Genomic DNA, 24,651 nt, shown 5'->3' with positions numbered 1-24,651 from the left:
TGGAAGTTGCTGGTTTACTGCTGTCTTGATCGATTAGTTTTTTTGTGTTAATTTTGACTTTGGTGTTTAAAGGGTTCGCTCAGATCCCACACAATATTTGTGTAATAAACACCAACTCCTGCTGGCTGAGGTGATCTACTGTACCATACTGTTCTTACCTACTAATCATTTCGAACCCAAAATATGTTAAATAGGGCCTGGGTTTATAAATACCGGAGTCATCCTTCAATAAAAAATTGGTATTGTGAATTACAGCATGTCTCAGTAGCTAATGCACAAATGTGAAGCAGATACATTGGCTGGGGTGACACCATACTGTATTTCAACAAGATCTCTATCAAACATTAGACTATAAATACTAGATTTGTTTTAGCTTAACACCAATCTGTGTTCCCTTCCTACAATATTGCTGCCTTCAATTTCACCAGTACAATTACTATCTATAGAATAAGAGACAAAACTATTTGGGTTGATAAATCACATTTGCCACTGTAATTCCTATGGCCAAAGACAGAGCAGAGTATTTCTCAACACAAATGACTCTCTGTGTGCAAACCCTGAATTCAGAGTCATGCCAAGTCTTTAACTGTCATTTAGATCTTGTAAACCGAAACTCAGGCAAATTATCTGGAATTTCACTTCAAAGCAAATTAACTTTGGAACTATTTTTTGCCAATTCAATCCCCAGAGAGTATTTAACAGCACAAACTCAACCCTTTAGAGCATTACTAGGCCTCACTGAGCTGTCTTAGGAAATAGGAATCATCATCCATATTCACATCTTGAGGTGAAGGAGAGGGGAAAGGAGGCGGGACAGGGGGGAGATGCCTGAAAGCGGCTTACCCTCATCCACTTCGTCATTGGACATGATGGCGACGCACTTCTCCCACACCATGCGGATGTCAGCCCGATAGCGGTCACAAGCCCAGAGGAACATGGGCAGCAGGATGGACTGGGCAATGGAGCACCACAGCACACACAACACCATCCAGTTGTAGGAGCGTTCAAACTTCAGACTGGCAAAACTCACCACCTGGGCAGGGTTAGCAAAGGGTTAGAAAACACAAAACAAACTACTATACTGAATGACAAGGTCTTGGACTGCTTACTATGCTAAACTCCATTGTCTCATTAAAATTAATTCAGCCATATTCAGAACACTGATAGTAATGGACTGGGTGGACAGGTCAGTTGACAGTATAACAAAAGGTCCCATTTATTTAGTCTGAAACAGTTAACACACTCACTAAAGCCCTAAGACAGGACTCATACAGTCTGTTTGCTGAAGCACTGCTTTAAAAAGCTGTTTTGTTTAAAAGTTAGCAATAATAAATCTTGTCAGCATGCCAAAAGACTGAATTGAAATGGGTCAAGTCATTTCATTTTAAGGGGTCATGTTATTTTTGCTATGCTGACTAATGATGACTAAAAAAATCATCTGTTGTGAGGGAGGTGACTGAAAGTGTTGGTCAGTGGTGAGCAGATACTGCTGTGGTCCTACACTGATGTGGTATCTCAAACAACATTAGACTTCTACAGGATCAGCAGATAAAATCATTCATTAGGCTGAATAAGCAAAGTGGGGCATTAAATAGGTATTACCATGTTCCCGCTCTCAACACAGATGGGCAAATGTAACAGGTCACACCTCACATTTGACCAAATACCTCTTCCAAGTCACTCTTAGAATATTGAACAGATACTAACAGGACTAGACTCTGCAAAACTTAAGAGAGAACATAAAGCTGCCGTAGAAAGTATTTTAGTTCGCATCCAGATGACAGAAGCTGCATAAAAGAACCTATTCTGAACTTTTATTCTTACCGTTTATAGGAGATAGTTCGGGGAGTGACCAAAACTACAAGCAGCCTATATACTTGTTGCGACATATGAGCTAGTGATGCAAGTAATGAATTTTTCAATCAATCAGTTAATTTGCAATGATATAAAACATAAAAGCAGCAAATCCTCACATTTGATGAGCTAGAATACGGGAAAGACTTAAAGAATTAGTCAGTTATAATTAGCATTATTGTTATCAATTAATAGACTAGTCATGACAGTCCTTACTTGTACTCCAATTCAAAACAAGCCAGGAGAAAAGTGTATTCAAATGTGGGATATAATGTATACTGTAATGTATACTGTATACTATACTATAAATAGGCTCCAACACTAAGTAACACAACCATATGATAAATCCTATGCAGCATGCTGACTTTGAATGAAAATATACAGTACAGTATGAAGCAAATATGACATATTACATATTCAATATTCTGTTGCTAGAAGCATATCCATGACCCATTCATAGAGTTCATGGTAAAGTGGTGAAACACAACATGACACATCTGAGAGCTTTATGTGCACGTTACCATCATGCAAGAAATGAGAAATAATAGTGTTTTGTTATGAAGTGATGTTTTATGATTGTGTTTTATATCATTTATATTATTTATCATAACTGGTTCAGATGCATTCATTTGAGCGACTCGCATCCACTTATCTTGTTCATTCCTGCATTCAGGGACTAAACTGCTCCATAGTGTGGGGAAAGGTGACCTTGTTTTGGAGCTAATATGGGTAATCTACCTCAATGAGTGCATTACTTGATCATTAAAGGCTCTGGGTCTAATCTTCATCTCTAATGCATCAGACCAAGACACTGATCAGATTGATTAATTTAAAGTCATTATCTTGGGTGTCACCTCCTCTGATCACACCTTGAACTCGAGCGCCAGCCGTAGAGCAGCAGCATCACTATGTGACTTAATGAAGTTATGACGTCTCAGCCTGATATTGATCTTGTTTGTCAGCTGAGGTGAATCTAAAAACTAAAACCAAGGACAGTGGAGATAACAGTAGACATGTTTCTGTCTATTATAACACATCTCCTGCTAACACACTTACAGCAAGAGAGCATAATAATTGAGTGTAAATCAAACTTAAGAGTTAAAACACTGAGTTTGGCATCACAAAATGTGATAATTTATTATAATACATTATGATTCTGAAAAAAATTGCTTATGATACTGTTACAGCTAATGAATTTTCCACTGATGGCTACTTATTTAGTTATTTCGACAGCTTATGAGTGGTGCCATTCTTATCAGTGTACCTGTTTTAAACTCTAAATATAAGCTCTTACAGCCCATACATTGATAACAGGATCTTTAGCAAACTACTAAGATTATTTGAAGAGGTAATTATGTAACTACTACCGTTACTAGGAGTTATATAACGAGTGTTGATGTTACATAAGTGTAATATAGTGGTAGTATATCAACTTACTGGCCAGTTCTTCAGTAGATGAACATATAAATAATTAAATTTTTGTTTTGTTTCACTTTTTAGCATCTACAGTTATTTTCCCATGGTGATTCTTTTATGTTCTGTTCATATATCTCAGTATTTTTCTAACACCATGCATTTGTATGTGTGTGTTCCAACTTTCCATGCATTTAAATAGCTCATTACATCAGGTCATAAAGTCAGCTAGCAGGGCTTTTGTTGTTTGTGTAACTGCACTGGAAATCTGAGCTTTCATTAGCACTATATTACCCCCTCTTTTGCACACATGTACGTACAATAGGATGTTGTAGTAACAGCAATACATCACTGTCTTTTCAAATCAGCTTCCAGCTTATATGCAGCAACAGGAACGCAGTTTCACCACTGATCCTGAATACATTTCAGTATAGAGGCATCATGTTCTTAAACCGTATATGCCACCATGTACAAAGACATGGTGGCATCTCTTCTATTCATGTTTTATCTTACACTGAAATTCATTAATTCATAAAAAGCATTTCTCAGTTTTCTGATTCTTTCTGACCAACAAACAGCAGCTGTGGTGCCCAAAGACATGTGAGCTCATCAGTGTTGAGTAATTACTCTTACTAGCGAGAATTTAATAATAGAGTTCATTCAGTCTCGTGCTATCATCTCCCAAAAATCTCAGTAAGGATCCCTTACATTCCTTGTTGTAGGCAAACCAGTATTTTGCAATGAGTAAAATGACATAAAGAAACACAGATGTCTCTGTTAGATACAAAAACATTAAAACAGCAATTCATTTGTTAGCTTATTAATACAGAGACCATTTGAGAGAGGAAGGTTTGTTACAGCTCAGCTCTTGAGCTCATGGGCAGATGTTGGAAAATGACAACAGATTTATATCATTCTACAGAAAACAGGAAGCATGACTTTAAGGCATAATTTAAGATCACTTTAAAAGCCAAGACATGCAAGTTGTTATTGTGTCCCTATTGAGTTTTCTTGGGAAAGATGTCACATACAGCTTTTAATATATATATACTGATATTGCTTGCAAATGAGATATGAAGGTTATGTATTTATAATTTGCTGCACTTCTGTTTTTATCACAACAAAACAGGAAGACATCAGTCACTCAAATGGTCGCATTCCTTGGAGGTTTGGGATTGGTTCCCTGAGTATCAGGACGCGTTTCTGTGAAGTTGCTGCTGGAATTGAAACAAACCGAGACAACGATGCAGTTAAAAACACTAAAGCATTTTTCTCTGTGATTATGCAGCACAGCACTGGTTATCTTGCTGTGTGCTTCAGATTTCAGCATTAAAGGCTTGTGCAGATAGTGGTACTTTGTGAAAGTTTCTGCCTGGCTTGCCTCAGGTGTATTACACTTAATTAAAAAGGGTTTGTATAATGTAAAAATGACTAATAACAGATGGCTTGAACAAATGTTAACAGAACTGAGGCAATGTATTATATATAAACTGGCACTGAGGCGCTTTGATACACATAATGTTCTCCTGCTTAGAAATGATAGAGTGATACCATACATTGTACACGTCAAACATCACTTAACAAAACCTCTACCATTAAAATAGACACCTGCAATTAAAGAGTTCAGACTGTAATCCATGTGGTTTAAACGTGAGCAGGGTGTAGCTGATTTGACAAAAAAAGACTGTTCAGGAACATCTTCCTTATGGAAAAAGCTCTACCACGGCAACTTGCTTTTAAGATGACAGGATGGCCGGTTTGGCTGCATCTCAAGCAATAAGCCTTGAGCTCTCTACAGGCTCTCAAGTCTGCATAGAAAGCCAATGAATTGACTTCTTAAAAATGAATGAGAACCTGCGGGTGGAATTTGCAAACCAAATGGCAACACAATGAAACAGAGCTTGCTCCTTCACTCACTGATAATGCACTTGAAGGATCAGTTTCCCTAGGAGGTAGAGGGGAGTTACATTCTGTAGTTCCCTGAAAGATAACAGAGGGAACATGACTCCAGTGCTTAAGTGTAACCTGTACCTGGGATAGTCAGGCCAGGTCTGTGACCTACACTTATGAGACTGCTGACTTATTGTTATTGAATCAGTGCCCTTTACCCCTCCTCCAATAGACACACACATTAGAATGTATATAGAGACACAACATCCATACACACTTAGCCTGACCTACTTACAGTCCCAGATGAGCAGAAGCATTTAAGTTCATGTAAATAATAAAACAGTACAGCTTGGTTGCAGAAGCGAGAGAGGATAAACTCCACCCTCATTCTGATGTATTAGCCAGACCTTTTAGCTGGTTGGTTCTTCAATCAGCTCCTTGATTAACTACAATTATCTTTAGGCAGTGAACTCACCAGTATGGGGAAGCCAGTCAGGAAGTCGTAGATGAAGACAATGCCACTGATTAGATATGTGATCTGCAGTGACGTCTTGAGAGGCTCTGATCCATCAATGGATGATCTGCGCTTCCCCTGGGCATCTTCCACCACTATAGTGGGGACATTGAATTTGTTCTTGTCTGCATTGTGGCCCGCCTGAATGGAGAAGGTCTGGAAGAGAGCGATGCCAATGCAGATCACACCCATGGCCACGCTGCCACCAATCAGGAGCAGAAAGCACACACCGAAGCCCAAACCAATCTCCGTCACAATGAATCGGCAGTCAGAGGTGTAGAAGCGGTCAAAGGTGTCGTGCCAACCCACTGCTGGAAGCGTGGACAGGATGAAGGAGACCATCCAGATGCCCATTACTGTGTGAACTGCCTGCTTCTTGGTGTTACTCAACCTAGAAGCAGAATCATAGGTTTTAGCATAAAGTAAGTCAAACTGCTGTCAGGCCTTAGTGAAATGAGCCTTACACTGGTGGACCTCGACTCTGATACTGGTGAAACTGAAAAGTCAAGATACTACTTCTGTTGATACTTTAACACAAAGTGTGCAGGTGCTTGGACCACTAATACTAAATGTGTCTGCAGGAATGTCTCAATATTTCAAACTTCAAACTAGACAGTTTTGAACACAGTCAGTCCTGTAAAAAATGTGATGATTGTGAGCCCCTAATAGTAGTTACAACACATTGAGTGCAACCAATTCACACCACTCACTTGTTTGAGAACTCAGTGTGCTGCATAAAACAATTCAAATAGACACTAATGGGAGGTCTGACAGTACAGGTATATTTTACACTGAGGAGACTGACAGTAAAGAACAAAGGTCTGACTGAGAAAGTCAGCAGAAAGAACCTTTGTGAAACTACACTATGCCTAAGCTGTGGCAAAAAGCTGTATATGCCACAAAATGGCAGATCTGCACCTGGGACATATAAGCTGAGAAAAGCGCTACCCCACCCAGTCATCATTTAGATAAACTAGAGTTGAATGGAACAAAATCAATGCTTTGCTGATGGCAAAAGATTGCTTTTCATGTCCCTCGGTCTATTTGTCATCTAGGTCTATTTCAGCAAGAAGGGATTTCTATTTCCTCTCACCTCCAAGTAATTGTTACAGTCGAGCAATTTGCTGAATGTGTTTGTGTCCTCTGGCAGTGTGGCACTTTTCAAGGTTCACAACAGCACACGTATATCTAAAAATATGGCAGCCAGTTACTGGGGTTCTTCTTGATGAAAGACTGCTGAGCTGTTCAAGGCTTCAGCAACAAATCATACAAAGAGGCAAATCCTTTTAAGTTTATAGAAGACGGAGATACTGTGCAGTCCATTACATGCCTTTTGAAACTTTTTAATTTTATTGCCAATTCCGTCCTCTTTTAAAAGTGGGTATAATAACAAGGGACATGCAGACAGAATGCTACAGTTTATATAAAACTACTTCTCCTGCTTCATTTGTACTGGGAAGAAGTACAGTAAATTCTCTGTTAAGTGTCAGTTGTCCAGGAGCAGTTTTGGCAGGAAACCCAATCTGTCTCCCTGAAGAGAGCCCAGAGCACGTCGCCTACCCTCGTCTTCCTCCTCCTTGTTAAAATCCCCTGGAGGAGTATTGGCTAGATATAGACTATAGAATATATCCCCTCACATACAAAATGAGTAAAAAAATATATATATAGTTAAAAATATGTAACAAGTAAGCTTACATGTAAAAAATATAGTTAAAAATATGTAACAAGTAAGCTTACATGTAGTGACACAATATGAGTGGCAGAGGGGGCAGCGGTAGCCTCTATCTTTGCACTATGGCTTTGTGCAAAGACAAGTAGGTCTTGTTGTCACTGTGAGTAATTATGCTAGCCTTTCCTGAATGTGCCGGGGGGAGGTTACGTCACCAAGCTGCTTGAATCTATTACCAGAGAGAGAGCGTTGCGAGGCAAAAAGCTCCTAAGAGATAGTGAGCGCAGGGTGATGAGAACAGCTGCCGAAGTACAAGGTTGGAATTCATAATTCAGGCCTTCGGTGTGTGTTAATGTCAGAGACAAGGCAGCCATGCTACCTCAGCAGGGCAAACGTGGAGAGATTTAAATGAAAGATGAACAGCAATTACACGGTGCATCGCTTGAGCTATCACTCCACCATATCATTGTTAAAAGTGACTTGAAAACAAGAGGAGGAGCAGCTGAGAGGAAAGTCAATGTTTCCAGATAGAAGAGAGACAATGTAGTCAAATGAGTAAGGGAATAGGGTAAAGGAGATAAAAGCATTTGTTTTGAGCCTGATATCTCGGTGTGGGCAACAGCCAATAATGACAGCTGCACATGCTATACAGATAGCAAGATCGAGCACAGATTTAAAAGGAAGTTTGCATGTCTTGTTTGAATGTGTGCTTATCTGCAAAATTGGCCAGGCAGACTGCAGGCTGAGCATCTGCAGGCCTGATGCCACAGGAAGTACAAGCACGCTTTGTTTTTCAGCGGGGGAGGAAGAGTGAATACTGATCTTCACCACATGAAAAACAGCACCACTATCTGCGTCATTTCAATAATCCACATAGCAGCTTGTTTGTATTGTAAAAAAAAAAAAAGAATACCGATGTCCAATCTACTCCACCAGTATTTGCTCTAGAAATGCATTGATCTGTAAATGATTGTTCTGCACCTCATAACCACAAAATAGCCATAAATAATATAGCCAAGACCTCTAGGATGTGCTTTAAGGTGAGATGTCCTTAATCTGCCAAATACAAACTTCCATATTTATTGTATGTGGTCAATAGGCTTTTAGGTTTGTTACAGTACAACTATCATTGTCATGTACAGTTGTCATTATCATTTGTCATTGCAGATAAAATACCAAGCTCACATCAAAGACATCATACAACAAATACCTGGTCTTGAAATGAGTACAAAAATTTAGAAATTAAAGCAATCTGAACAGATTTATCTTCTCTCATGATAATGATGTAAGATCAGCGCCAAGATAATTGGCAGGATTATACTGACATTAAATGTGCTAATTAAAGAGTGGCCAATAGCATTAGATCTTATAAAACACTAAATATTGGCTGCTACTTAATAATCAAGAAAACAGGTAATTTTAAAGCAGCACTTGTGCATCCTTGAATACAAACAGAAATAGCATCAAAATCTGGTTTCAAAGGAAGCAGCAATGTGGTTTAGAACATCTGATTACGTGTGAACAGCAGATGTCTTGGGAGTCTAACAAGACTGAAATGGTGTTACTGCAGCAGGGTGCTGACTGTTAATGTGAGGTGAACCTTATCTTTATAATTCAGTGTTACTTCGTAATATCACTTGTTGTGGAGAGCCAAATGAAGCTGGAAGCTAGAGCTGGCAGATGCTCAGTCTAGAGGGTTTTACATGGTGTTACCCCAAATAACTGCAACCAGCAGATGTTTTGGCAGGAGAGATTTCACCTGATGCAGAGCTTCCCTCTGGTAAACAGGCTGACAAGTGACACTAATCTAAACAGTGTCTCCATTGCATCTGAGGGATCTGCTCAGAAATGCAGTGAGGGGCCCAAAATTTGCAGCTTGGATGTCAGAATGTGAGAGATTTCTCAAAACCTGTATATATAGGCAAAGTTATCTGTAATAGTATGATACCTGGCCGGGATACAACAAGAAATACATTTATGATTTGGGTAAAATTACAGCAGAGTGTAATCAGATCTTTTTTTTGCATTCGACTCAGGTGTCTTACCTGTAGTTTACAGGCCAACGAACCATCCACATGCGGTGATAAGACAGCGAGGTGACGGAAAAGCAGGTGACCAGTGTGAGAGTGTAGAAAGTGGAGACAAACACCTTGCACAGACCCTCGTTCCACTCGTAATTGGAGTGCTGACGGCGAAGCGTTATGACACAGTACATGGTGATGGGGATGGCCATGTTGAGGATGTGCGTGCCCGCCAGCGTGCAGATGAGGAACTCCAGCGGTTTCCACTTTTTCTGCTTGGCACTGACGCTAAGGATGCTCCAAGTGTTGGCCAGGATGGACACGCCCGAGCAGACCAGCCAAGCCAGCGTGTTGGCGTTGATGACATCATCCTTCATGGTGGTTAACTCATCCACCATGTTGGAGCGGGGCAGGGCGGAGCCTGGGGGGCCGCAAGGAACTGTTGGTAAGAGCAGGTACACACAAGGAGAAGGAGGAGGTGGTGATGGGCAGGAGGGGATGCAGGGCGTTGGGCAAGGCAGGCATCCTATCTGGGTGGGCGTTCACTCTCCATGGGATGGGCACAGCAGGGAAAGGACATGGTAGTGGTGCAACACAGTGGGATGCTGGGAATGGGGGTGGAACAGCCGTGCCAGTTCCCTCAAAAGCCTGAGGCTGGAGAGGGGAAGAGAGAAAAGAGGGATCAGAAGGGCTGAGGATGTAAAGACAATTATGAGTCAGTCCATTTCAAAATAATCCCTCGTCATCATACATAATCTCATCCCAGTGAATTAATTAAGTTAACTATTTAACTATTACTGTTAATATTGAAAGCCAACCATTTCATGTGGGTAAGACAGAACAGTAATCAGCAAGCAGACATAGCATAAAGCTACAGTCATATGCAACTGCTATTTTACAGAAAGAAATTAATCCCAGAAGTGAATCTTAACTGCTCGAATGGCCACAATTGTGCAGCAAGAAGTAAATACTGAATGGGGGCATGATGGGGGGGGGGGGGGGGCAGTAAATAACATTTTATGATGCTTACAGTTTGTGCTGAAATAATCAATTAATCCAGTGGTCTATTAAAACAAATAAGTGACAGTAATTTTAACATTCAATTAGTTGTTTAAATAATTCATCAAGCAAAGAAATGCAAAACCTCCACTGATTCCAGCCTCTCAAATGTGCTTCTTTTATATCGCTGTAAACTGAATGTCTAATTAATGACTTCACCTTGGGCTCTGCAAAATTGTGATGGACTTTTTCTTTTTACTTTTTAACAATTTATGGAATAAATGATTAAATATGATGATTGAAAAAAAAAAAATCTATATATCAATGTGTAATGAAATTAATGAAATTTGAGTTGCAGTCCTACCCATAGTGTTATTCTTTGTGTTAATAAGAGGTGTTCATTCAACCCTAGTAGTTTGTTAGGTAACAGTTTTGTAGTGTTGATGTGTTTTGTGCTATTATACATCTACTGTTATGTTGTTATACTTCTATACTCCTTAAAAGGGATGTAATAACAAAGAGCCATTGAAAAACACACACAGACAAATAGCTTGCTTCAGTTATGGTCAGGTTTAGTGCTGTTTCCAGCATAACACAGCTCCAGCCAGAGAATCAGTTGACTTTGGTTCCCCCACTGTAGAGTGAAAAATGCTTGGCACAGCTGGAGCGTGTTGTCACATCTATTTCCTGTCTTTTGGCTTGTCCAAATACTGATGTGCTGTAGGCAAGACCCCTGAGAGGGGACACTGGAAATGACAAGATCCACGTCATCATCACCCTGCTCTCACTTCTACTGATCTAATCCTCCTCTTCCCTCTAGTGGCACCCTAAACACCTGTCAGCCAATCAGATTCAGTCCGGCAGGAGGTCACGAAGCAGCATTTATATGCTCCTCAGGAACTGTGTAACCATGTGGATGAGGAGATGGTTTTGTAAACACATCATGAAATATTGTGCTGGTTTAAAAAGCTGCATATTCACACAAACTTCAAACTCTAGTGACTTTAAAATGTCGCCCTCCTGTAAAAACAGGTTACCAACTCTATTATAAACAAGCTACACTTTGCCCTTGTGGCTACTGTTTACAAGCTGTTTAATATTGCAGTGTGACAAATCAAACACAAGAATACATTTGAAAATAGATAATAGCAAAGCCAAAATTTTACTATGGAGACGATCAAAGAAAACACTATTAAACAGTGTCATGACACCTTAAAAAAACATTAGAAAACCAGGCTGGGATATAAAAAGAATGATTCATAGCTTTAATCCAGGAATCCCCAGGTGGTTGGGATGGACTGAGCCGCAGTCTGTCTGTTGACTGTGGACTGAAACCTGTTGAGTCAAACACTAAACACAGTAACAGTGCCAAAAAAAATACAGCACGACTTCAACCAATCCCCTCCCTCCAAAGTCCATCTAAACTGTTGCCATGAGGAAAATATTATAAATCTGTTTTGTTTTTAGAAATAGCAAAGACAGATGCAGGAATGCCACCTATGTCAAAGTAGTATCATAGACGTTAGACGTCTTCTTCACTGCCAGTGAAGGACCAGTAGAGTTTTTTAGTGAGGAGTTCAGTCTGGTCACAGTGAGAGATTTTCATTTACAGCAAAACAAACCAAACAGTTCATTGAGAAGCATCTGTTTGACTCTCAGCCTGTCAGAGATCCAGTTCAGGTCTTAGACCTGGAGTAGATCTCTAGCTCCTCACAGCCTTTGGTGTTATTTGATAAAACATCATTTTACCTTCTCACATATCTCTTAACCTCTGAATCACAGATGGGTGATGCCAGCAGAACCTAAGTTCTCCCTGTCGATTCCCCTACCCCTCCTCTTCATCTTCCCCACAGTGAGATTATGCTTTACTGTGTCCCCCTGACACTTTCTTTTAATGCATGCACTCTACATCTTCTGTCCAGGCAGCTGTTTAGTGAATTTGTGAAATAAATACACTCAGCTTTAAGTGTGTTATTCTCTATGTACAGAGGCACAGATCGGAAAAGCCCCTCTGAAATTAACACATTAAGCACCTTTGTATGTCAGCATAACTATCACTGGGGATACATATGTTGGCTACAGGTGTATACAAGTAGTGATTCCATGACTTGCTGTCTGTGAAAAGGGTCACTCGCAGTGATGAACCCACAAGAAAAAAGGAAATGGACTCTGTAGTTCCCCTCAACTTAACAGACTTAATAACAAGTTTCTGCTCACTGTTTTGGTCTTCCAGCTCATAACGTTACTGTTTTGGTTCACTTTTATCACTCTCATATATCACTTGCAGCTACAACAGGCAGCTATTTTTAGGCTCTCAAAACCAGAGGTGGAATGTAACTGCACACGATTACTCAAATAAAGTACAAGTGCTTCAAATTCGTACCTAAGTCGAGTCATTTGAAAGCCATGGATCACACGTTTGCTACCAAAACACCAAACTTTGGTTTTGTTTGTTTGTTTGTTGGTCGTGAAATAACAAAAAAATGCATTCGGTAGACCGGTAGATTAGGCTGCTAGAGGAGACGCTATCTGATGAGGGAACAGCCTTCGACACAACAGCCGTTAACAACAACTCCCTTCTAGTCAAGATGGCGGCAAAGATAAAGAAAAAGACAAAGATAAAGAATTCATGTCGTATCAAATGTAAAATTAGTGGATTGTAAAGTATCGGTTATGGAATTAATAAAACAAGACCAAATTTTTCTACGAAACATTTCAACCACGGTGAAGTAATTGCTCCCTTGGCTTATTTTGAGTCATGTTGAATGAAAAGAAAAATAGTGTCACATACTCTGAAATGGCTCAGAAAATAATACCAGTCACATAATACCTCTTGCAGTCACTGAGATGCTACAGAGAATACCACTGAAGAGTGTGCTCCATTGTCATGATAAGTCACGTTTCAACTTTGGCACAGTACACCAAAACAATTCCTCTTCCTATCTATGTAGAGATGTTTGTAATTTATCAAGGCAGGCAGAGAGGAAAATATATCTAAGCACTTCTGCTGGGGTGAGTCATGAGGCTGCAGAGGGACAATGGCAGCTTTCAATTAACACAAGAAAGTCCAACAACGTTCCAGGATGTTTACAAGGGACTGCAGTATTTCACCCTCTGGGAGCAACTGGAAGTACTGTAGAAATTTAAAACAAGCAATACATGAATTATACTTTTAAGTGGTGATGTCAACTTTGATCCAATGTTTGCCTGTTTTCTAAAAGGTCTGTGAGTCTTATCAATCCCAATATTCGTGCAGAGCATGAACACGAGTCTTACCAGTTCTATATACTCATATTTATGCTCTGACTAACATTTAATTAAGACAAGAAACACCAAACAAGCTCAAAATGCGCAAGAAAAGTCAAATTTTTTTATTTTCACATTACCTGTATTATCTGTAGACCATCATTGTGATGTGAAAACTAAAACCATGAGGTATTTTCTTCAATACAAGTCTCAAGGGATAAAGCCAAACAGCTGTATCTATCTATCTATCTATCTATCTAATCAGCTCTGGTTACAACAGTGCAGTAGCTTTTCGTGTGAAAACGAGGACATGCTGTAAATAATGGCAACTAAGGAGATTTTGTTCAGACTCTGAGTGGCACTAAAAAGCGCTCATCTTTGCAATTTGCTTTTTTCATTACCAACTCTCATCAGTAAATGTTCAAAGAATATGTGGTGCACACGCTCTGTTGTTTAACGATTTATTGCTTTTTGTATTCCTAACTGAAGGATTCTGAATCATAATTAACTGCCCATTTGCATTTTCTTTCCATTTTTCTCTTCGCTTTCTCTCATCATTAGCATATTCTGTGTGGACTTAACCACAAGAAGAAAAAAAAAGTATTTACTGTGAGCTGCCATGAGCAGGAAATGCATCAATTTTTGGATGTGTCCTGTAAAAAAAAAAAACTGTAAGCTGTAAGAAAATATTTGCTTAATAGTAGCAATATATGAGTAGCACTAATAGTGCAGTAGTAGTATTAGTAGAAGCAGCAGTGTATTGTGGTTGGTGTAGGAGTATTAGTGGTACTGTCAGGAATAGCAGTGGTAGTAGTTGTAGCACTGGTTTTATTTAAATACTTGACTGGCGGGCTTCCTAACCATAGTGAACTAGCAGCTCGATCACCCACAATCCCCTGAGCCTCCAAGCCAAATCTGTCCTCTACACAGGGGAAATCAGCACTGACAATTACAATCACACACACTGTTAAGATTTTCTCTGCCTAACACAAAGATATTGAATGTTAACTCAGATTCAATGAGATAAGGTGTTGATATCAGGAAACAGAAATATGTCATGGTAGCCTTACAAGCATATATTATATATTTTGCACTTTGACTAGGTTACATTAACTGTCAACCCTAAGCGTGAAGAATAACGAAATAAGAGTAACCTAGTTTGTAAAATGAATAATTAGTCTTTTTAGACTAGAATTACAGTTTTTTGCCATCAAACGTTGATCTGTTCCAAATGCTCTGTTCCAAATAATCAGTTTTTTCTACAGGCTAAAAAGAATTTATCTACCTTTACAATTGTAAATTAGAAATTATGCCTTTGAGGTTAACGAGCTGTAATGCGCAAAGGTGCATTCACTCAAGTGCTTTAGTTCCTAATATAGTATATCACAAATGTTTTATTAGGGATTTACATTGAAGTAAGATGACTTGGTCTGATTAACTTTTGCAAAAGGATGTCTCGGAGCAGTATATAAAACAGCAATTATCGGTAAATAATCAAAACTGATTTTATTATTAAGGCCAACCTCCTTAGCATGTACATGTAGGCTGAGTCCTTACCACCGTGGCCTGGGTTTGAATCCAGCCTGGGCACATCATTTACTTTACACTATCCTATCTAAATAAAGCAGAAACGCCTATAAATATTGATAATCGTATGTTTTATTATATGGTTTAGTGTTTCTCTCTATTGCCTCTGAAAGCTGGAAATATCAACAACTTCCTCAGCAAGCATAGAAAATATTAGAAAACACCAAAAAGACTCCTGATAGCTTACTTGTATGTGATGGTTTCTATCCTTTTGTTAAAGTATATGGAATTTTGTGTGCTTCAATACAGATTACAAAACACTGTTTTTTTCATTTCTAGGCGCAGCATAAGTCATTTCCTACCATAATGTGTCTGTCAATGTAAATATAAAGGCCGACAATCTGTTTCCTTTATAGAAATGCCATCAGCTTTGTGGAGGGCTGGTGAAAACTGCTGCGTAGGGAACTGTGCCTTTCATCTCATGGATGACTAACTTATCACTTTGCACAGTCACATTTTGAAAAAAAGAGACCAAACACTCCTTCTTCATCTCAAACTACAATCAGCTGAGATACAGAGAGAAGAGACAAGTGTGCCTAGACAGATTTTGGCAGGCATATAGACGGATTTATCTGTTAAAACAAAGGCCAAATGGATGATAGTGTGTCTGAATGAGATCAGACCAGTAATTACATGGAGTCCTGTTCAAAGGAACATGATGATTTTCAAGGCTCTATCAAACGGTGCTCATCAGCACAATGTCGGTCAGTGTGTTGGGTGTGGTACAGACTGAAAGCTGGCGTGTGTGGTGCTGACCCACATCTCTCAGCCTCAAATTGGCTGGAGCTGGAGAAGACAAAGGAAGTGGAGGTCTTTTATAAGCTGCCTGCTGACAGGTGTGATGCATGGACTCTTATTGCCGACCAGCCACTCGTCCCTGGAGCTGTCAAAGAGGAAAATACTCTGCCCCTGGAGGCTGCACAGTTTTCCCCCAGACCACAGCCGTAGTGTTTAATATCACATCTCTGATGCTTACACATGACAGGTGCTTTAGTTTGAAAAGCAGGTATGGCTTTTTTCACAGCAGCACCCTGCATCACATTTACGCAGTACAGGTATAGTCCTCTGTAGATTTCAGGGTTAAGTGGCATATACAGGAAATGTCAGGGGCAGTCATTAATTTCTCTGCAACTTAAAAACAATTATGAAACACGTAAAAGGCACCACACTACTGTCTGGTTCATAGTTATATATATTCTGATTTTTTTTTTGTACACATCCTGTTAAATTTTCCCAGGCTGTAATCAGTTCTTTTTGTTTACTTATGATTTATCTCTAATATTACTGTCTGCTTCTAAGTCTGGGACATTTGTACTCAGCCGTTAAGGGGATCCTAAGAACTGATAAACCTGATCTATAGATTGTAAAAGGATTGTAAAACTTTCCTGTCACATATGTACATGTCTATGCTACTCTAATGCCAAAATATTGATCAGTTGACCATTATTGACCCCCACGATCAGCACATATAACCTCATTTTGCCAAAAGTCAAACTTCAGTTGTAGCCTCAAATTATTAAAATCTCAAAAGTTGACTTTGCTTCTTGTCATGTGTATTGTGGTGGTGATCTTGAGAATCAACAGGAGAGAAAAATGCTTTGTGAGTCTGCTTTGCTGACAGGTGTTTCGGCCCTGGATCCTATTCAACTGTGTTGTTTGTTGCTTGCTGGTCCCAGATCATCTCCCCCACATTAAGCTGAACAGTAAACCAAAAGGACACGATTCAAAATGCCACTTCAGCTATGAGTAATGTCGCATGCATCACATGGCTTTCCACATTTTCTAGGTATCAACTGTCACAACATCTGCTTCAGTCCTGTTTCACCCATCCTGCCACTGTCCCTTCCTTTGGCCACATAACCTACCCCCCCTCCCAACCCCAGGCCCTCCAAGTATTTCCATGAAGGTTTGTGGTCACTGCCGTTCTCCCTCTGTCCACCAGATGCCCTCAGACTTGTCCCAGTCACCTGACTCCCACATCCCACACCTGCTCACCCATTTCTCATTCTCCAGTCACCCTGGCGGTATTTAAACCTACCCCTTACCCCCCCTTATACGTTGTCATTGTGTTGCTTTGTGCCATTGTGGTTCAACCTCCTTTACCAGAACTTTAACCTGTTGATACTCAGCGACTCCTGTTTAGACTGGCTGCCTGATTGTCTAATGTGTCTTCTGTCCTTGTTGCTTTGTACACACCTTGTGACATTAGACAAAGACCTGCAGGTATTTACTGCAGGTGGATGAACCTCAGCCATCCTTTACTACGTGTGACCTTGACCTAATTTCACACCAGAAAAATCTCACTCAGTTGCAGGAGGGCGACATACGTGTGGGATACATGATAAATATCATCTCTCTAAAAATATTTGTGTGGGTTTAATCGAACATTCACAATGTTCTAATTGGTACTGAATTGTAAACATTTCCACAGTTTAGCCTGGAGAAATGCCATACACAAAAATCCTGACTTCTGAAGTAACACTCCTTCACAAGATCTCTTATGTAAAGAAAAAACACATTTAGTTTGCAGGCGTTCCATTTGCTCTCTGCGTGGACCAAAGGATCATTCAGCCAGGGAGACGATTTACCAGAAGCACTTTCCTGGTTTTAAAGAGGATTGTTAAAGGTTTTTAAAAATGTTCTAAGACATGGCCTCCTGGTGAGAGGGAACGGGGATTATAAAAGAGTAAATGAGACTTTATCTGCAGTTAAGGAGAAGGAAATTTCTGTGATGGAGGAAGACAATGACTTAGCTTATTAGAATTACAGTACAAACACATTTCCCATTTTTTAGAACTGTATCAATATTGCTCAATAACTTATGTAAATAGTGATGTGGAGTATTATACACATCCTTGAAACTATTTCATCATATTTATATATCATAGTTGCAGCCAGTTTACATGCGGTGCACAGTGTCGCCCACACAGTGCAGATGAAGAGCTCTCCTTCACACCATGAGGTATTGCAATGGCCCTCGGAGGCCAAAACACTATCAATCTTGCTCATCTCAAGTGAGCGCTCATTATCTAGTTATCAATGAGAGTCCTGGATAGGTTCCTCCTTGCGTGACGAATGATTAACCTCTTTAAGACCAATGAGGCTGGTATTTGTGTCCTCTCTAGAACTGTTGGTTTAGCTTTGTTAAACGTGAGGTAAGAGAGGAAAACTACATCATGAATTAAGTAAAAATGGCTTCTTTAACCCATGTGGTCTGTTTGGGGTTCCCACTCGTGATCGGCCGAGACTCGTTTCTAGGTGTGTCTACCTACTCTGTGGACTTACCATTTAACTGTCTGTCTACCTATTTTATCATATGGGCTTCCATTATAAAATGCACAAGTATCAAAGCCTAAAATGGGCAGATGCTTAATTAAGATCTATCAAGATTTCTGTTACTTCTATCGGTCCCCACTCAGTGTGTTCACACAGCGCTCTAAGCCCAAAGAAGGAAACACAACAGAGAGACTGAACTATAAAGCAGCATGTAGTGACAAGCTCAACTTTCAAGCAAAAATATGACCTTCTCACCACAGTCAAAATCCCTTAAACCAGGACTGATTTCATTTTCATGACAGCCAGAGGGCTTAATGTGTTACCAATAACTGACATGTCCTTATCACCCCTTCATTAGATCAGCCATTGGTAGACTGCTATCACATTAGACAGTCTGCTCCACTGTACGGGAACCAGACTGGATCTCTTATTGTGCATGTTGCATAGCAACTGCGTCAGACTTAAAAAAAAAACAACAAAAAAAAACATAAACTTTGGATCAAACTAATTGCATGTTCCCTTATAAACGCAAAAATAAAACTGTTAATTAACCTGTCATTGTGAAATAGTGACTCAAACCACGATAAACCATTTAACCGCCACTTCTCCTCCTCATGTGCCATTTCTTCAATCCAGCCCGTGCAACTCTTGCTGAGCAGCTCCAAGCATGTCCCAATGTGGTAATTACAGGATAACAGCCCATTAAATGTACCTACATTTCCCAAGATCCTTGAGTCAGCTGCTTTGCAGTAATGACACTGCCATTAGGTGAGCTTACAAAGTGGAATGATTTTGACACAGCTCTTCTCAAACAGAACCAAAAACAAAAAACAACAAATTTCCCTTTCACTGAGGTGAAGTGGGTTTACTCACTGTTTTGCTTTTGTGATAAATAGACAAGGAAGTACTTTAGAGTTCAGAGTGGTTCTCATTCCAAAAATTATCTTCATCAATTCACATTCATATTTTATACTACTGATGTGATTAAACACCTCAAACTGTTTGCGTTGTTATCCACAGTTGACCTATCAAATCACTGCAATAGTATTTTTCCATAATTAAAAACTGCAGTGTAGGATGTTCATTTGGCCAAACACAGCCTCAATGAAAGAAGAATACTTCTGCCATGTCTCCAGCAGTTAGTTTATTAATGGCCTTTCTGCTTTTTTAAACCTGAGTGGATAAAAAAAACGCTCATATGTTACATGCTGGAAAAATAAAAGTTACTCAAATCCATTTTCCCATCAAAGCCATTTTCCCTTTAGTCCACATCACCATTCTGCTCCAGACTATTTGGGGCAGCAAGGCCAACGTTTGTGTATTATTTTTAGTGTGGTCTATCATTTTCAACTATAAATGAAACATTGTCTCGGAAGCACAGTGGACGATGAGAGATGACAACTTCCATTACATAAAATGATTTTCCTATAGTGAGTAACCCTCCTTTGTTGCTGTCATTGTAAAGTGTCCACTTACAGAATATGACACCGGACAGCAAATATGCATAAGCACTCATTCTCAGCAACAACAACAACATGTTGTGAGCAAATGCCCCTTCCGTTTAATCACAGCATTCCACTAATGCACAGCAGGAGGGCAGAGTGAGCTGGCAGTCTGCTCTCCGAACAGAGGACCTAGATTCAAACCCTTGTGTCAGCCCTGCTCCACTGAAGTCTTTAAACCAAGCCAGTGAAACACCATCAGCCCCAGTCACCAGAAAATAATAAGCTCTAGGAGTGCTCATGTGACCTTGACCTCTGACCCTCCTGTCAAGAGAGCCAAGTGAAGACAATTTCTCTGTTGAAGCAGGATCCTCCTGCTGCAGATTCTGCATCAGACCAGCAAACTACCAAATGCCGGGAAACCTCCCTGATCAATGTGTCACTAGGGTCACTACTGAAACTCAGTACTTTGAGTATGATGTCAATAGCCTCCCTAACCAGCACAAAAGTACAAAATGCCTAACATGTTACGTCAGTTTGGTCTTTTTTTTTTTTTTAAATCATTCTCATTCAAAATATGCTTCTATCCTGTAAAGTAACAAATCAGGATAAGTATTGTTTTAATATCAGCCCATTATTTTACACCGGGAGGGTGATGAAGGCATCTATCATTAATTCATTAATTAATCAGGCTTGATTAGGAGATGATGTCAGAGCTGAAATGAATTAATTTAAATATATTAAACAACATTAGATCAAGTGTAAGTGATTAAATACCTATCAAACAATATCAATAGTATTGTGTTCTGAGGTCTTTTAACTACAGGGCAGGAGCCATAACCATAAACAGGAAACCAAACACTCGCTCTAATTGGCTTTTGCAGTGCAGTAAAATGGATCCATCAAGACGTCCTCAAGGAGTATTTGCTTCCAGAGGTAAAGCATCTAAAACCTATGTTGCAGCTGATTAGAGTATCTTCTAAATGGGTTGTAATGTGCTGGTCTGCTGCATGTTTGGACTTCCATTTGACATTGAAAGTGTCTGTTATTTTGTTGGGCCCAAACTACTATTGCAACCAAGTTTCACACAATTTTCTTAAATACTGTGTGCAGTCATTAGAACAGTAGGCTCCCAGCACTGATATGTCACATCTACTGTGATTTCCATAATTCCCTTTCTGCACTTAATTTTCCAGTAACACAAGGCTGCAGTAAATACCTAAGATTACCAGTTGCACTGGTGCAATCATTGTCAATAGGATGCCCAACCACAAATTAACTAATACGGTAATACGTATTAAAAGGTCACAGGTCAGAATCCAACATCCCGTTTGATGTTTCTGAGGCACGCTGTAAGCTCTTTTCTTCACTGAACAACCGGCTTGTCACAGAGTAAGCACTTGAATTTTCCATCACAAATGTAACCCTAGAGGCTCTCTTCCTGTTTATGTTAAGCTACCTCCAGCTATGACTGTAGCTGGATCACTGGGCACCATATGGCAGAGGGTTTAGAGTTTGTCTCAGAAACAGGCATGCAATGTAAGTGAAATAAGGTGGTAGAATAATACAGTACATCTGAAAAATATATCTATATTAAATTCAAATTGGTGCAAGGAACCTGAAGCATTCAGAAATGATTTATCTTTAATGCAACATTACCATATAATGCTGTCTATGGGAAGACGGACTCTGTTCAAAGTGGTGTGTGCGAGCGAAAAATAGAAGAGTGTGAACGCGGGCTAACGCGGTCACAAAATGACAGAGCCCAACGTGTGACAAACAAAATGTCACATATGCCCTGTGAAACACTGAGATCTGTTGTGAGGCTTTGTGGTGTAGCAGCAACTGTCACATGCAAGCTGCAGCACTTTCTCCGAGCAGTGACTGTGATCATTGGCATCCTGACCTGTGACTGCGATGTAATCCACTCTCTCATCTATTTCTCCTGCGACCTCTCTAATGGGAAACGTATTAAAATAGCTTTGGAAAGAATGCAAAGATCAACTGCCTGCCCAGTCTCTGTCTTTTGTTATTAACTGTAAAAAAAACAACAAAACATGGTGCACATAGAGCGTGCACCATACAAAGATGAACGTGTATACTTAAAGCATGCCTTCACTGTCTCTGTTAGCTAAAAACTACAACTCTTACTTCACTTGTAGTCAAATGCAGGAGTATTTAATAATGACTAACAGTGTAAATTCTAAGGTTTATTTCATTTCTTTGTCCAATCACTCATCCAATTGAAATGGGTAAATAATTTGGCCTAGTGTGGTATCTGCATGTCCTAATCAGTATCAGTTATGGCTGGTTAAACCAACCATTACTGTGAGTGCAACTGTAATGGTGTCAGTATGTGGTCTTCTTAATAAACGCTCAAGATGGATTGGATAGAGCTGAGAACTCCAAGGTGTGTAAATTTTATTTCATTTAAATAAGTATTTTTTTCTCTTTTTAACAGCTTTTTCTGTCAAGTTTCTGTCAGCAATCCACAAGCACACTCTAAAACTCCAAATGAAGAGATTAGATTATCTGCAATACCTTTATAAAACAGCTGTAAAAGAAGCACATGGAAAGCATAAAGTTGCAATGATAAGAACAAAAGTGGAGGGGTACAGTGTGAGCTCAGCACGTTGCAAAAATCGCCTTCATAAGTTTGCATGTCCCTCTTTGTGACTGCAGGATGCCCAATATTCTTACAACATGTTATTAACTGCCCGGAGTCCATATAAGTAGCTGCACTATCTGGGTTATTTGTTCCAATTAATGGTGCGTTTTTTTCTTTCTATCACCACTGGAGTGTTAATTCAGTAATCTAATCTATTCTTGCTGAGTTCTGCTAATCCCACTCCTTGCAGCTCTGTGTAAATACCAGTCTGAACACAAAGATAAAATGTAAAATCCTCCCCTCACTCAGCTAAGTTTGTCTATAAAAGAGCATACAATGTGGGATATTTGTAATTCAACCTTTCAAATAGGTCACTTCCTCATCCGGATTTGTCTTGCATGCATTTTGTTTATAATGCAATCCACAAAATAGGTCAGATTTGCACGGTAGGTCCACATGAATATTTCATTTCAAATAAAACGTGCACATTTACTTCCCCCCCCCCCCCCCCTCATCAGTTGGGCTGCTCGTGCTGCAGGACACCACCTGTTTGGACGGAGTCTCGTTGTTTCCTTCCACCTATCAAAATGAGCTAATCACCGGTGAGAGTGGCATTATTAGAATCAGCGGTGTGAGTCCCATCTTACCTTTCACAGCACGTTTCGGGTCATTGTTGCGGGGAACGGAGGTTCAGGTCCGTGGAAGTGGCTTGCCAGCGTTTACATCCCCAAACTAAAGCGCGTCAGGAGAGCCGACAGCATCAAGTTAAAGGAACGACCTGCAAAATGAAGGATGCGCCCTGAAACACCACATCACCACAGCTGTACTCCTCTTCTATCTTGTTGCCCTCTTTGACTCATTGACGGGGGGAAGTGGGAGGAGGGGGGAGGTGGTGGTGGGGGGGGGGGTTTAGGGGGTGATGACAAATTATCGACGAGTTTGGATGAAAAAAAAAAATCAGCTTCTTCACCACGAAGCTGGCGGTAGCGCCGATGGCAGGGACGTCAAACCACCTTTGTAATTTTAGGTAAAAGACGAATTTCTTCCTCTTCTTCTATTCTCCGACACTGGCGAGGCGAGCGACGGATGAGGCATGATTGCCGCGCGCTCCCGACAGCGCAGGCTCGTTCGCGCGTCAGACGCTCCGTGGCCGTGGGAGTGAACCGCAATAAGAAATAATTCATGGAAAAGAGGTCGGCATTTTGACAGAGCGAGAACTGCAACTGCATGTTGCACATTGCTTTGAATAATAACAGGTCATTTCATTCCTGCAGGCTTCTGAATGAACACGGAGGCGCATTTTTCATTAAAGGTCTTATTTGAATGAGTTGATTATAAAGTGACTTCATTAAGCTTTGATTAAGAGATGGCTGCGGCCCATTGCAGCTAGCTGCATGTCTCTCTGACATCTCAGCGTTTCCTTATCCAAAAATCTCTACTGCTGAACACCCTATATATATATATCAATCGCATTACAGCACGTTATTTTCTCATGTTATTCATGCTCTTTTAAATGGGCCCTTTTCATTGACATTATAGGACTTGTTATGTAACACTCCTTCCCATGATGATTCTGTAAGAGCGGCTTTCCTCCCTCAGGGCTTAGATTGTACCCAGTGAGAAAACTAATAGGCCCTACACAAGAGGACAGGCACAGAGAAGTCCCTGGTGATTAGGTTTTGGCCATTATTATAAGGATTATACTTATTTTCATTTATTCGGTGGATGGTCTGATGAGCAGGGCATGCTCTCCCTCCTCCCCATTCATTAAAACAGATACACACATCACACCTGGGAGCTGCTCATGCAGTACACAGCCAGGCTATTCAGTGTTGAAGTGGCCTAAAAAGAAAAGCTCCTCCGGATAATGGCAAAGCAAGGTAGGAAATGTCTCCTAACCTCCGAGGTTTGTGTTCTTTTTATTATCTAAATCACATAAGGGGACTGCAACAGGAACAGTGCATCCTGTCTAAATAAATGCTGCAGATCTGCCCTGTTTGGCCAAATGAATTGTACATATTTGATGGCAAAGTTGGTCCAAAGCCACAGTGAGAGCTGTTCTGCAGAAAAAAAACTGGATTTGCTCAAAGATTCTTGACTCCTTGAGGAAAACAGAGTGCCAGAGGATGAGG

At 40.1% G+C, this 24,651-nt stretch overlaps 1 protein-coding gene across 1 annotated transcript in view; it reads right to left on the bottom strand.

The window, feature by feature from the left end:
* The window catches only part of LOC139210331 (probable G-protein coupled receptor 153), a 31,480-nt gene extending 8,150 nt beyond the window's left edge, over positions 1-23,330 (bottom strand). Inside the window, exons 1-4 of the mRNA XM_070840358.1 lie at positions 23,167-23,330; positions 9,386-10,015; positions 5,633-6,062; positions 844-1,033 (exon numbers count right to left, since the gene is read on the bottom strand). Of these exons, the coding sequence (XP_070696459.1) occupies positions 844-1,033; positions 5,633-6,062; positions 9,386-9,759 (994 nt within the window). The 5' untranslated portion in view covers positions 9,760-10,015; positions 23,167-23,330. The remainder of the gene's footprint in view (positions 1-843; positions 1,034-5,632; positions 6,063-9,385; positions 10,016-23,166) is intronic.
* Positions 23,331-24,651: the final 1,321 nt, after the last annotated feature.

This window comes from Pempheris klunzingeri, chromosome 11 (genome assembly GCF_042242105.1).
Source record: "Pempheris klunzingeri isolate RE-2024b chromosome 11, fPemKlu1.hap1, whole genome shotgun sequence".
In the NCBI taxonomy this organism is placed as follows: domain Eukaryota; kingdom Metazoa; phylum Chordata; class Actinopteri; order Acropomatiformes; family Pempheridae; genus Pempheris; species Pempheris klunzingeri.
This window is presented reverse-complemented; position numbering and strand designations above follow the sequence as displayed.